Source organism: Perissodus microlepis, chromosome 7, assembly GCF_051167445.1.
Source record: "Perissodus microlepis isolate ML-2025 ecotype Zambia chromosome 7, ASM5116744v1, whole genome shotgun sequence".
NCBI classification, from domain to species: domain Eukaryota; kingdom Metazoa; phylum Chordata; class Actinopteri; order Cichliformes; family Cichlidae; genus Perissodus; species Perissodus microlepis.
The window spans coordinates 40886065-40901868 of NC_140467.1; the positions used below are offsets into that span (position 1 = coordinate 40886065).

Sequence of the window (15804 nt, forward strand, 5' to 3'; positions counted from 1 at the left end):
TTTGAGCTGGGTGGCAGTGGGTCAACCAGTTTTCTGGAGATTTTTTGGGGGGTGGGGTCTCTGTTTGTCTTCAGTAGAACTGTCATTTTGATTGGTGTGCTGTAACATGAAAGTTTTTGACTGGTTGTTGTGACAAGGTTAGTAAACATCACCGGACCGTTTGACATGTGTTTGTGTGTGTGAGCAACAGCGTGAGTTTAAAAAAAAAAAGAAAGAAAAAGAAAAGAAAAAATCAAGTAGCATACTCCAGAATTATTATCAAACATGAGATAAATCCAAGGCTGGGAGGCAGAAGTACTCTGTGTATTGAGTTTTATGCTACATTGACAATAAATGTCAACATGAATTTATGTAAGAAATCTTAAAATGATAAAAGCAGGATATTACAAGGAAATAAAGTGGGTTAAAAAATACTCTATTTTTACTCTTTGGTCATTCAGTTCATTTTCAGAATATTTATATTATTGGTGAGTCATTAAAGCAGTGTAATTAGACTGCAGAAATTAGATTTGAAGATTAGAAGATTGTTTCAGTCACAGAGACTGAGTGAGATGAAAAGGATTTTACGAATAAACATTCAGGCACTGTGTTGGCTGCCTCACTCTAGCTACGCTCCTTTCCTGCATGTGCTTTTGTAAGGCATATAGCTGTAACCACAAATATGTTTTGGCTAAATTTAAAGGGTTTGTTTGTGCTGGGTATATATAATCATCTAATTCTTGTTGTCTGTTACTGCTTTGAAATCTATTTCAGGTTACGGTCTCTGTGCTGCAAAGGCCCAGTACCCCATTGCGGACTTGGTGAAGATGCTCAAAGAGGCGGGCAAGAGTGTCAGGTAAAGGAATGATAAAGTTGACTTTTTTTTTTAAGTAGATTTAATTTGTCAAAATAAACTGCTGCCAAACGAGTCCATGTTTAGTAAAAGTGCTGCAAAAAATACCATCAATTTTGTTTATGAACAGGATTTTTATGGGTTGTAAATCTTGAGCATCTCTGGGTCATTTTCAACATGGCTGCTACTTTTAGATCAACTCCCCCTTTCACTTGTGCCTCAGTGAGAGGCACCGAACCTCCTTTAGTGCATCAAAATCAAAATGTCCCATCCTTCTAAGTGATTTCCATTTTTGGAAGTTCCATTGAGGCAAATCAAATGAGCGAAAATTCTATTTTTAGCAAAACCCTCCTTTGTTTTGAGTGTACTGTGTGCCACCACATGATGACACACACCACAGTCCAGTTTCTTCAGACACCACCTGGTCTAACTCCTCACCTGATGTGCTGCCTTTGGCATTGGAAACGAAGAACTTTTTAACCGAAAGCTGCTGGAGGCTCAGTCCCAGTGATGATCCTCTACGGGAAATTTGGGTCCGTTTCGAGCTAAAGCTGATGTTCGCTGTGCACAAGTTTAAGGTCTGTGGTGATATCACATAACGGGCACTGCGTGCGTGTGTGGTGGTGAGTGTAAGTGGTCAGATTTGGACTTCAAATGAGCCATCTAAAAATGGTAGCTGCACTGGAAGCTGTTTGGGTATATCGATACATAATGTAAAAGTTATACTACGAAGGACATGACCAACAAGCGGAGACTGACAAGGGCAACAACACGTAGTGGGCATGTGTGTGTGGTAAAAAAGGAAATGCGAAAGAGAGGATGCGAAGGACGAGGTACAGTGGAAGCATGTGTAATTGTCCTGCCTCTGTCGTTTGATCGTGGCTCTTGCAGCTGCTATTGCTTAGAGCATTTGTACTTGATTAGAGGAAAGTGGGTGGTCAGAGAAAACAGAAAAAAACCTCCTTCACTCTGATCTCTTTCTTTCATTTTTTTTAACTTTTTTTGTCACGTATTTTCTTACTCTTTGTACCTGCTTTTGTCACCTCTTCCGCTTGTCTTTTTCATCCAGCCTCCTCCTTTTTACAGGGTACTAGCAATATAACACTTGGCCACAACTTCTGCTCATCCAGACCAAAACTACCGTATTCCCCACTGTCGTCCTGTGCATGCAGACCGTATGGAAATACACAAAAGGCATAAACTGACTTGCTAATTCACCCCAGAATCAGCAGGCCATCTGCTGTCTGTATCCGCCGAAGCTCATCAAACAAAAATAAAAGATCAAACCTCCAAATAGTGGCCAAAGTGATTGGAAGGTTTCAGAAAAGGAGAACCAGCCACCAGTATTCAGTGGCTGGTGCTAATTTCCTACCGTGATTACATTACATGGCTAATTGAGTTTGAGAGCTGTGTATGCCCAGACACACACACACTCAACAAATAACACTGGTGGGGGAGTGCAGTAGGTGTGTTTGTGTGGAACCAGACTGTAATCACACTCATCTCTCAACTCCATTTGTCCAATTCTCTTTGATTTAAGGAAGTTGATGGCAATCAAGAAGAACTACAAAATAAGTTTGTACAAGTAGGACTGATTTGAAGTATTCATTTTAATGTATTTTTTTCACCCTCAGGTTTGGTATTCACCCGGTTGCTGGCCGCATGCCTGGTCAGCTAAATGTGCTCTTGGCTGAAGCTGGTGTCCCGTATGACATTGTCCTGGAAATGGAGGAGATCAATGAGGATTTCCCTGGTGAGAACTAGTTATTTCTGTCATTTAAAATCTGTACATTGTCATTAATTCATCCGTAAATGCTGCTGCCTTTTTACAGAGTTTACAATCAGACCCATTTATATTTACGAATGTAGGGTTAAAAGGATAGTTTGACTTCTATTGGAAAACCTTCAAAGGCCTTATATAGGTGAGAACAGAATTATTGGCCCTCTCGTGAAAACTAAAAGTATTGCCCACGTGCTGTTACAACAGAGCAAGGAATTTTTAACACAGCTTTCTAAACATCCCAGTTTTATTTTGGATGCTTACATTAGTTTTAGTTTGCACACAGAAACAAAGTTATTTCACAAAAACTACCAGGGCTAAAAGTATTATTAGCTGATGCTGTTGGTCAGCTGTGTGTCCTTTTTGGTGGGTAACAGCCTGCAATCGCTTGTTTTCATTTTTAACAAGTCTCACAAATGTCTTCTATAGTAGTCCTACCCCCATGTTTCAGTATTAAATGAACAAACAAAAATGAGTGGGTAAAGTGTTTGGTATTTTACCTAAAAATAAAAAAATTGATGTGAAATAATGGAGATGTGTTCGTACATCCTATCAGAAACTGACCTGGTCCTGGTGATCGGCGCCAATGACACAGTTAACTCAGCGGCCCAAGAAGACCCCAACTCCATCATCGCTGGTATGCCCGTGCTGGAAGTCTGGAAGGCGAAGCAGGTGAGAAATCAGGCACATGCATGAGTGATAATAAGATTTATCCTGAAGCACAAAAACACGAAGAGGAACAAATGGAAGCGTTTACAACAATTCGACTGTCTGCACCTGCAGACCTGCTTCATTTCGCTCTGCGGTAGAGTATCACTTCCTGTTCCTGCTCAAACACAGTGGTGTTTCTGAGTAGCTTATTTGCTTAGCAATTTAATTAACAACTTTTAAATACATTCTTCTTTCATAGTATAATCTTCACGTGCTTCATCCGAAGCACACTTTCTGTGTACTCACTACCTAATTTATAGCCAAAGTATTCACTCACTGTCTCTGTACTGTTTCGCTAGCTTAGCTTAGCTCGTAGCCGACTCGTTAGCACCATGGCTACTTCACCTGTCCCTCCTGCACTTTCTTGCTCATTGTGTCAGATGTTTAGTTACTCCTCGGCCTCCTTTAGCAGTAATGATATCTGTAACAAATGTAGCATATTTGCAGCTCTGGAGGCCAGGATTACTGAATTGGAGACTCGGCTTCGCACCCTTCATTCACCCGTAGCTAGCCAGGCCCCTGTAGCTGGTGCAGCCGAAGATAGCGTAGGCCCCGCTAGCTGTTCCCCGGCAGACCCCAAGCAGCTGGGGAAAGAGGGCGGCTGGGTCACGGTGAGGAGGAAGCATAGTCCTAAACAGAAGCCCCAGGTACACCACCAACCCGTTCATGTGTCTAACCGTTTTTCCCCACTTGGTGACACACCCGCCGGGGGTCAAACTCTGGTAATTGGTGATTCTGTTCTCAGACATGTGAAGCTAGAGACACCGGCAACCATAGTCAATTGTCTTCCAGGGGCCAGAGCAGGCGACATTGAAGGAAATTTAAAACTGCTGGCTAAGGGTAAACGTAAATTCAGTAAAATCATAATTCACGTCGGCAGTAATGACACCCGGTTACGCCAATCGGAGGTCACTAAAATCAATATTGAATCGGTGTGCAACTTTGCTAAAACAATGTCGGACTCTGTAGTTTTCTCTGGTCCCCTCCCCAATCAGACCAGGAGTGACATGTTTAGCCGCATGTTCTCCTTAAATTGCTGGCTGTCTGAGTGGTGTCCCAGAAACGATGTGGGCTTCATAGATAATTGGCAAACCTTCTGGAGGAAACCTGGTCTTGTTAGGAGAGACGGCATCCATCCCACTTTGGATGGAGCAGCTCTCATTTCTAGAAATATGGACAAATTTATTAAACCCCCCAAAATATGACTATCCAGAGTTGGGACCAGGAAGCAGAGTTGCAGTCTTACACGCCTCTCTGCAGCTTCTCTCCTCCTGCTACCCCCCCAAAAAACCATCTCCATAGAGACTGTGTCAGCTTCCAAAAAGACAAAAAACAAACTAAAAACCAGCAACAAACAACTTAAACATAAACAATCAAAAAGAAAGAACAATACAGTATCCACATCTGAACCAAAGAGTAAAACAGTGAAATGTGGATTATTAAATATTAGGTCTCTCTCCTCCAAGTCTCTGTTAGTACATGACTTAATAATTGATCAACAAATTGATTTACTCTGCCTTACAGAAACCTGGTTGCAGCAGGATGATTATGTTAGTTTAAATGAATCAACACCCCCGAGTCATTCTAACTACCAGAAACCTCGAAGCACAGGCCGAGGGGGCGGTGTGGCAGCAATTTTTCACACCAGCCTATTAATTAATGAAAGACCAAGACAGACTTTTAATTCATTTGAAAGCCTGATGCTTAACATTGTCCACCCCAGCTGTGAAACTCAGAAACCAGTCTTACTTGTTATCATCTATCGTCCACCTGGGCCTTACACAGAGTTTCTGTCTGATTTCTCAGACTTTATATCTAATTTAGTTCTGAGCTCAAATAAAATAATTATTGTGGGTGATTTTAACATCCATGTAGATGCTAAAAATGACAGCCTCAACATGGCATTTAGTCTGTTATTAGACTCAATTGGCTTCTCTCAAAATGTAAAAGAACCCACCCACCACTTTAATCACACTCTAGATCTTGTTTTAACATATGGCATAGAAACTGAACATTTAACAGTGTTTCCTGAAAACCCTCTCCTGTCTGATCATTTCCTGATAACATTTACATTTACAATAATTGATTACACAGCGGTGGAGAGTAGATTTTATCAAAGTAGATGTCTTTCTGAAAGCGCTGTAACTAAGTTTAAGAATATAATCCACCCACTGTTATCATCTTCAATGCCCTGTACCAACACAGAGCAGAGCAGCTATCTGAACGCTACCCCAACAGAGGTTGATTATCTTGTTAATAATTTCACCTCCTCACTACGTACGACTCTGGATACTGTAGCTCCAGTGAAAACTAAGGTCTCTAATCAGAAGTACCTGACTCCGTGGTATAATTCTCAAACACGTACCCTAAAGCAGATGACTCGTAATCTGGAGAGGAAATGGCGTGTCACAAATTTAGAGGATCATCATTTAGCCTGGAGAAATAGTTTGCTGCTTTATAAGAAAGCCCTCCGCAAAGCCAGAACATCTTACTATTCATCACTGATTGAAGAAAATAAGAACAACCCCAGGTTTCTCTTCAGCACTGTAGCCAGGCTGACAAAGAGTCAGAGCTCTGTTGAGCCAACCATCCCTTTAACGTTAACTAGTAATGACTTCATGAACTTCTTCACAAATAAAATTTTTATCATTAGAGAAAAAATTACCAGTAATCATCCCACAGATGTAATATTATCTACAGCTACTCTTAGTACCATTGATGTTAAGTTAGACTCTTTTTCTCCAATTGATCTTTCTGAGTTAACTTCAATAATTACTTCCTCCAAACCATCAACGTGTCTTTTAGACCCCATTCCTACAAAACTGCTCAAAGAAGTCCTGCCATTGATTAATTCTTCGATCTTAAATATGATCAACCTATCTCTAATGGTCGGCTATGTACCTCAGGCCTTCAAGCTGGCTGTGGTTAAACCTTTACTCAAAAAGCCATCTCTAGACCCAGCAGTCTTAGCTAATTATAGGCCAATCTCCAACCTTCCTTTCATATCAAAAATCCTTGAAAGAGTAGTTGTCAAACAGCTAACAGATCATCTGCAGAGGAATGGTTTATTTGAAGAGTTTCAGTCAGGTTTCAGAGCTCATCACAGCACAGAAACAGCTTTAGTGAAGGTTACAAATGATCTTCTTATGGCCTCTGACAGTGGACTCATCTCTGTGCTTGTCCTGCTAGACCTCAGTGCAGCGTTCGATACTGTCGACCATAATATCCTATTAGAGCGATTAGAACATGCTGTAGGTATTACAGGTACTGCACTGCAGTGGTTTGTATCATATCTATCTAATAGACTCCAATTTGTGCATGTAAATGGAGAGTCCTCTTCACACACTGAGGTTAATTATGGAGTTCCACAGGGTTGAGTGCTAGGACCAATTCTGTTTACATTATACATGCTTCCCTTAGGCAGCATCATTAGAAGACATAGCATACATTTTCACTGCTATGCAGATGACACCCAGCTCTATCTGTCCATGAAGCCAGATAACACACACCAATTAGTTAAACTGCAGGAATGTCTTAAAGACATAAAGACCTGGATGGCCGCTAACTTTCTGCTTCTTAATTCAGATAAAACTGAGGTTATTGTACTCGGCCCTGAAAATCTTAGAAATATGGTATCTAACCAGATTCATACTCTGGATGGCATTACCTTGGCCTCCAGTAACGCTGTGAGGAACCTTGGAGTCATTTTTGACCAGGACATGTCCTTCAACGCACATATTAAACAAATATGTAAGACTGCTTTCTTCCATTTGCGCAACATCTCTAAAATTAGAAATATCCTGTCTCAGAGTGACGCTGAAAAACTAGTTCATGCATTTATTACTTCCAGGCTGGACTACTGTAATTCATTATTATCAGGATGTCCAAAAAACTCACTGAAAAGCCTTCAGCTAATCCAAAATGCTGCAGCAAGAGTACTGACAGGGACTAGAAGGAGAGAGCATATTTCTCCTGTTTTGGCTTCCCTTCATTGGCTTCCTGTTAAATCCAGAATTGAATTCAAAATCCTGCTCCTCACATACGAGGTCTTAAATAATCAGGCCCCATCTTATCTTAATGACCTTGTAGTACCATATCACCCTATTAGAGCACTTCGCTCTCGCTCTGCAGGCCTACTTGTTGTTCCTAGAGTATTTAAAAGTAGAATGGGAGGCAGAGCCTTCAGTTTTCAGGCCCCTCTTCTGTGGAACCAGCTTCCAGTTTGGATTCGGGAGACAGAAACTATCTCTACTTTTAAGATTAGGCTTAAAACTTTCCTTTTTGCTAAAGCATATAGTTAGGGCTGGACCAGGTGACCCTGAATCCTCCCTTAGTTATGCTGCAATAGACGTAGGCTGCCGGGGGATTCCCATGATGCATTGAGTTTTTCCTTTCCAGTCACCTTTCTCACTCACTATGTATTAATAGACCTCTCTGCATTGAATCATATCTGTTATTAACCTCTGTCTCTCTTCCACAGCATGTCTTTTATCCTGTCTTCCTTCTCTCACCCCAACCGGTCGCAGCAGATGGCCGCCCCTCCCTGAGCCTGGTTCTGCCGGAGGTTTCTTCCTGTTAAAAGGGAGTTTTTCCTTCCCACTGTCGCCAAAGTGCTTGCTCATAGGGGGTCATATGATTGTTGGGTTTTTCTCTGTATCTATGAAGCGCCTTGAGGCGACTTTTGTTGTGATTTGGCGCTATATAAATAAAATTGAATTGAATTTAAAGATGCACACAAACCTAAAGAAAAGAAGACAAAAACACACATGTAAAGACGTATAAACCCAGGCTCTCACAGACTGTTGCAGTTCCAGGTGCAGTCCCATCCTGATCTCATTACTGAGACTGTGTCCGTGTGGAATATCAACATTTGGAGCATCCCACTGGCACTGATCAGAGATCTGTGATTTATACAGTGCTCCCACTAGTTTCCACACAGGAAATAAAACAGGACATTCTACCTAACCGCACATGCAGAGACACACATACAGATTTTAAATCATTATTTTTTAAGTGCTCAATTACACTTTCATCACACACCACTTTTATAATTTAAATAATCTTTGGCTTTGACTCAGAGACTCATTCTTACTAGGAATTGCCTACTAAGAAACTTTTATGGGTAAAAGTTGGAGTGTTTTTTGCGTTTTTCAACGATCATTTCTTAATGGACCATTTTGAAATTTCATTGTCTAGAAAACTACTTCAGCTTAGTCCTCCAATTTCTTTCTTTGTCATAAAATTCATAGTGGTTGGAAAATAAGAGAAAACACCATCACCACTTTTAAATATCAGTATCAACAGAAATTTCAGTTTCCTTAGATTAATTTGGATTTGACACCTGAGAAATATGAGAGTGAAGTTGAATGAAAATGTGTTTTGTTTGTTGTTTTGTTTCCATATTCAAGCTTTAACATCTGTCAAACCATTCTCCTAATTTGGACTGTTTTAAACGATATTATGTGCCTTGTATATGAGAGGCTGTAAATAAAATATCATCCCCCTGCCTGCAAAAGTTTGCTTTCTGCAGACGTCCAAATCTGCTGTCAGAGATTGGGGATTCAAATATTTCAGAGATTCAAGCATCCATAATTCTGTGTTAATTGGAGCTACAATCCTTTGAGTCCAGAGCCATAGTGCCATAGATTTACCCTGAAAAAGATTAAAGTTGCTTTCTGTGTGATGTAATCTCTAATGGTTAGATGAGAAGTTTTTTGATCCTCCTTCCCAAGTTGCCAGATTTGATTCACTGTGACGTTCCAAGAAATATAATTCAAGTTGAACCTTTACCATTTTGATCGAGTGAATGTGATCCATGCACGGTGCAGATTTATGCGCTATAAGTCGTGTGGCAGTGCCTCAACCATTGTTAATGGAGGGATTGAATGGTGAAGATGAGGAAAACAGTTTTTGCAGATGGTCCTTAAAAACTTTTTCTTCTGTTTTGTCATCTGTTTGTTGTCCAATCAGAAGCTTACCAGCCTGTGTGAATTTGTCTCCTTCCATAGGTGATTGTGATGAAACGCTCCCTGGGTGTGGGTTACGCAGCTGTTGACAACCCCATCTTCTACAAACCCAACACTGCAATGTTGTTAGGCGATGCTAAGAAGACTTGCGATGCCCTACAAGCCAAGGTCCGCGAGTCCCAGTAACGTGCCCCCTGCCTCAACCAGGCACCTCCGCTGAGAGCACACACATGGCGAGAGAAAGGACGACAACAATAAGGCTTAGTTTTTCCAAAAGTATTCCAGCATTCAGTTCATCTTTGTCCAATTGCAACGCAGCCAAGTGAACAAAGATGATTAATAGGGTAAAAGCTTTTCTGCAAACCCTTTCTGTGATCTATAAATAAAAGCAAATTTGCTTTTGCAATCAGAGCTGAATAATGCAGATATTGTAGATTTATCATTTCCTAATGAGGTAATGCACAACTCTTTTATTTCTAGATCTTAAAGAAAGGGTTTGTCAACTTTCTGCATGTCTTCTGTTTAATAAGGGGAGCAGCTGACAGCGAGTCATCATCATTATAGAGACGTATATTGATGTAAAACAGCCACAAATGTAGATAAGATGTTAGAGATGATGCATTTCACTGTTAAGGTGTTTTAGAAAATAGCCAATAGCTAAAAGAAATATTAGACTTGGATTGGAATTTAAAAAATATGATGGTGAATCACCAGAGGAGGTATGACAGACTTAAGCGCTAACATTTTACCACACTGTAAAGATTCCTCGCCCCCTTTTTCCCCCACTTTGGTTTTGTTTTAGTCATGTGTTCCCTTTGATAGATCTGCTCTTTTTCTCCCCTGTACAAGTAAAAGGAAAAAAGGCAGAATAGTGCAACATTTCAGTTCCAGTTTTATACTGTATTGGGAGATTTTTTTGTATTTGGTCTAATAATTATTTTAGAAAATGTCTGTATTTAGTGCTGTTTTGCTTTTTCTCTTTTCACTTGAGTGTATCTCGTGACCTTCCATCAAGAAAACAGCTGAGAAAAAATCCATTCAGACTTCTTCCGTCAGATGAGCAATGCAATAAACCAAAAGGATCTGAACGTTATGTGTGCCACCACAGCTGTGCTGAACGCTAGTGAAGCCCGTCTCACTCTTACAAACACTCTGATAGCCGACTGGATTTTTATGATGTGTTTGAGCCAGATGTGTTTCTTCTTTCTGTGTGGTTCAGATATTACAGTACACTAAATGCTATCCTGCTGGCTTTAATGGTAAAGAAGGTTTCGTTTTTTTTCTTTTAAGTGAATGTGGCTCATCCACTCCAATGCGTGCCCTCATTATTGCTCTGCGGTGAAATGAAGGTTTGTAAAGTAGGGCCATATGTCAGTCGGCCTTGTTGCGTCGAGTCTAAGCAACTAAGCAGTTATTTAATTAAAATTGTTGCCACAATCCAGCAGATATGAGGTGTCCGTTATCATGAAGTACTTCTAAAATCTTTATTTCTTCCTTTCTTTTATTAAAGTCCAAAACACAAAAAAAAGTGCCAAATGGCCCCTCGAATTTGGAAAGATTTGCATTATGAAAAAACACTTAGATCACAGACCGAAAAAAGATGGCAGCTTCCACTTTCTACCTGTTGTGTCACAACTGAGTCACGTTTGAATGTGCTCCATTTATTTTCTGCTGCGGTTGCACTGCTGCAGCAGATCAATTGGCAAGAATGTATATGTGGCGTAATTTGAACAATAGTCATGAGGTAACATGTGAGCAGTCTTCATCACTTTGTAATCTACAAGTACTGTATGCATTAGTTGTTATAGTATCATCCTGGGACCTGATATGTTGACAACTGTCCTACCTCTCCATGAAATGGCCAATACCTTTCCACGGGACCTTCACCTGACCAGTCACCTATTACATAATCAAGCACAGGATCAGGACAGACAAATTCCAACCAAACACAGGACCAATAGCCTTCTGTTTTGTGTTCATGTTGCATTTTTTTAACCACCTGACCTCAGTTTGCTGCCAGCATGTTTGCTTTGTTGTGCAAGTGTAGAGCTGCACATGTCACTAGTGCTCATGAGGGCCTATTGTTCTCACGTCTTAGCTTCCACAAGGAAATGTATTCTTTGTTTGATATCGAGCAAATTAAAAGTGATGGAAAATCTTGATAATTCTGCTAGTATCCCTCCCCCCTTATGCCTGTTGCATTTCTTCTTCTTTTTAAGGAAAGTATTTTTGTAAAGAGGCAGGGCAACAATGAGGTTTTAAAGTTGTACAACGTTTCAGTGCACCATGTTATGGAGACGAACTGATGAAATGTACTGTGAACTTGTTTTTTCCCCTCTTTTGTTTGTCATGGAACATTTTCATCCCTAATAAATCTGTATTTACACAAAAGTTTCCTGAAAGCGTAATTTCTTCCCTGACGTACACTTAAAGGTGAAAGGTGCAGTTGAATTCCCTTAAAGTAAACATGCTGATCTGCAAGGATTTCCCTGAGGTCCACCACAGCTGTGAGGCTAATGGTACCAGCCCAATCTTCTATGGCAGAGTTGAAAACTAAAATATTTGCAGCAATTAACTAAATGAAGGATCACAAGCTGGAGGAAGTTTTATCCACACTTCCACACATGCATCATTTCCCCAGTGCAGCTTTACAGAGACTAAACACCACGATCCACCGACGACCGCCACAACGCCGGATACTCATTAAACATGGAGAAAATTCAAGTTTATCCCTAATTCCTTAATGGCTCTGAACGAACTTCGGTTTGTGAGGGGCAGCCAATCAGGTAGCAGTCTTATAATATTAAAATGGCTGGTTTCACATACAGTGACACCAGCCATTGTTTTAGATTCTGATCTGTGAGTCATTCAGAGTTACTCCAGATCACTCCTACCATGCTGTTATCACTTTTACACTTACAGCACATGTTCATGGGATTACATCACCTTTGATATTCCATATGTGAACAAAACAAGGAAACGCTGCATTTTGAAGCTCAGAGTGTAATTAGAGTAAACAAATATGTCATCTTGGAAAAGTTCAAACTTCTGTTGGGTGACATATTAATCAATGCATGCTCTCGTTTTTTGTTTTTTAATCTGTTTTCCCTTGTCTAGATAAAAGTCCTGTGCAGAACTAAGTACATGTGATGATTCGGTAGCTGTTAGAACCACCTTTCGAATAAAAATTGAAGTAATCAACAATGTGAGAGATTTTTATCACTCTTGCATTAACATTAAATAATGTGCAACTCTCTTAAGGCCCCATCAGAGCATTTCAATTGTGTCTAGACCTTCACTGGGTTTTTGTAACACCTTGTTTTTTTGTTTTTCAGCCTTTCTGTTGTAGATTTGCTGCTGTGCTTGGAATCAGTAGTGTGACCCCGTGTGACCAAGATTTGGTTGTTGGACAGATGGCCTCACATCTGACTCTAGAATCCTGTGGTAGGACTGCGTGAACAAATTGCAAATTGCCCAATTGATAGCAAAGTGTCAGGGTCCCCAAATCGTCACCCCTGTGCTTCACAGATTGTATGAGATGTTTGTGCTGATATGCTTTGTTTTTCACCAAATGTATTCAGTTCGGTCTCATCCGTCCAAATTTGTTTGGACATTTACTTAGAAGTCTTATCCTGTTCGGATGTCTTCTCCTGGGAAGATCAGCAGCTGTCTTGAATGTTTGTGGATAATATTTCTCACCGTAGAATGATGGCCGTCAAATTGTTTGGGATTGGCCTTATAACCCTTCCCAGATTGATGGGCAGCAGCATTTTCTTCTCTAAGATCACTGAAGATATCTTTCCAACTTAGCATTGTGTTAACACACGTCTGAATGCTGCACATTAGCAAACAGCTCAAAGCAGTGAAAAACATAACTAACATTTTTGTGTTATAGATAATAAAAACAGCATGAAAACTTTAGCAGCATTTTTGCTTGGATTTTTAAAGCATGAAAGGAAACTATAAAGACAAATACATGCTTAAGGCAGCGCACTGATCACTTCAGATGATAAGATGGTAGGGTTCACGATAAGATATGATACATTTCGTGATGATACTAAAAGGAAGACAGCCATAAAAATAAAACACTGAAACACAGCTGGGAAGTGACGTAACTCCGGCCACAAACATGATTCAAATTTTTGTTTTCCTTTAAAAATTAAGGTATAAACAAAAAATAGTCCTGGTTCTCTGAATGGCAGCGGGTAGAAGATGAGCACAATGGGTAGGAAAGCCACTTTAACTCTAACTTCAAGGTGTCCCTCTTTTGCAGAATGGGATTGCATGAGTCTGTGATGAGGGTTTTTACAATGACTGAAATGTAAATATCAGGCTGTGTGATATTTTCACCTACAAGCGGCACTTGATTGCTATTCATCAGCAAAGAGTAAACTAGAGGCACTTAGAAGGGGAGTGGTACCCACATAGATTGAGTTGATTAAACTGTAGATAGATTTATGGACATGGGGATTGCATGTGTGCATGATGAGGGTGGTTTCATCCTGTAACAAGTGCCACTCAGACAGGCTGTTATCTGGTTGCATGCTTGAGGAGATCTAAGGAGAGCTGTCACTCCCAGAGCACAGGCTAACTGCTGTGATAATTATAAAAGAACAGGTTTGGAAATCACTGTCAGGGAATTCCTGCATGTTTATGTTTGTTTGTTTGTTTTCTTCTTGAATGCAAATAGAAAGTATTTTTCATATGTCTGCAACACGCATCAGGAGGACTTCAGGTCATTGTAAAGGTGTGCGTGTGTGAGAGTGTGTGAGAGAGGGAAGATCACTGCAGAGGTGACAGTCTCATCAGCTGAAGTAGGGACACGCTGCCAGTATTTACTCAGAGCGCAGCATGTTCCAGACACAATAAACCTCCATCCTTCCTCCCAGCAGGGATAGTCTGCCCTCCTTGGAAAAAAATACTCACACACACAGACAATTTGCTTAATTTGTTTTTCTTGGCCTTGCATGCGATTTGATGTGGAAGGTATTTAATTATTTATGACAGGAGTGTGTTTTGATGAGAGAATACTTTTTAATCTTTTATCTGAGAGAAATCGCAGATAAGTAGAAATATCACAATGTGAATCTCAAAAACATTTAAAATATGGCATGCAGCTGAGATGAAAATAAAATTAGATAAAAGCAGTCATTATAAAGCTTGTCCCTCAACACTCATTATTTTATTTTTTATTTTTTAGTCCAACGCTCATTCATTACATATGTATTCATACAAGCGCATGTTTCCACCTTATCTAACACTCTGATGGATACATCAGGGGCAACTCAGGGTTGCCCAAGGATACTTCAACATGCAGACTGGAGGAATCACAGATTACTTCCTGAGCCACAGCCCCCTCTACCCCCAATTTTATGAATAAAATTATAGTTTTGTACTTTTGTTTGTATTTCAGTTTAATGTTTATTAGTTTCAGTTTAAGCATTTTTCATTGCTATAATATGAAGAATATTTGTCAGAGGCGTGACTTCAGATGGATACCACAATCACATAGCACTTTTGAAAGCGGCTGACTCACAGTCAAACATCCTGAGTCTCAAGAAAACAAGATCCTCCATGAGCCAAATGTAGTGTAAGTATTGAATTGTCTGTATATAATTATGAATGCATATAGATTAGACTGATTGTGTATAGATGCTTGTAAATAAGTATATCCATGCGTGTGTAGAAGTGCTTATTCATGAGCAGCAATGTTCAAATACTGTTTTATTTCTGTTTTTCTTTTTAGTTTTTACTTTATTTCTTAACTGTGTGAGTTATTATGAAAAAAGTCTCTTGAGGCAGGTTGTTTGACCCAAGTGACAAAAACTACGACTAACAACATCTCCCGTGTTTATCTTTATTTGAACTAGCTGGAAAATATTGTTTCAGTTAGTTCTCATTTTTATAAAGTCTAGTTTTTATTTCAAAAACTTCTTTAAATCATGGGGTATATCGATAGTCACATAACTTACAATATTCTGGCATCGCATTCAAAGTGAAATGATTATATCACGTGGTGAATCTGGCTGATCTTACTGCACAATGGAAACGAAAGGCAGACTGCCTCATGCCCGACAAAAGTTCTCACAATGAAAAGGAAGCTTATGCTGCACACAGATCTGAGTTAGCGTGTGTGTCTGTGTGTTTACTTTCCTCTGTGCAATAGACAGATATTCTCTTGAGTAAATGAGGCCATCTTGCTGAAAGGCATGTAAATGTAACTGTGTGACTGAAGGGTTATGTAGATGGGTCCTCCAGCATAAAGTTGGGCTGTGTCATGAAACCTTTCCAGAAAGTGTGTTTGACATGTCTCGCAATGTGGTAATCTACTGATGTGCAAATAAGGACAAATGTGTCACTTGTCCACACCCTAAGCTCACCACAGACAGAATTATTAAACATTTTTAACTGGAATCCCAAATCAGAGCAATATGTTCTAACTGGCTCGTTAATATTACAGCTTTGCTACAGGAGAAAAAAATGAGCTCACATACAACTACCTTTGAAAGCTTTAA

General features: G+C 40.0%; 1 protein-coding gene across 2 annotated transcripts in view; it reads left to right on the forward strand.

Annotated features, from left to right (window-relative positions):
• nnt (nicotinamide nucleotide transhydrogenase) overlaps window positions 1-11680 on the forward strand; it is a 41859-nt gene extending 30179 nt beyond the window's left edge. Inside the window, exons 19-22 of one of the 2 annotated variants that reach the window (XM_084935063.1) lie at window positions 754-835; window positions 2467-2585; window positions 3169-3284; window positions 9332-11680. In XM_084935063.1, the coding sequence (XP_084791189.1) occupies window positions 754-835; window positions 2467-2585; window positions 3169-3284; window positions 9332-9475 (461 nt within the window). In that variant the 3' untranslated portion in view covers window positions 9476-11680. Of the gene's footprint in view, window positions 1-753; window positions 836-2466; window positions 2586-3168; window positions 3285-7803 lie in introns of both variants that reach the window. The other variant, XM_084935064.1, reaches the window with a different exon arrangement.
• Window positions 11681-15804: the final 4124 nt, after the last annotated feature.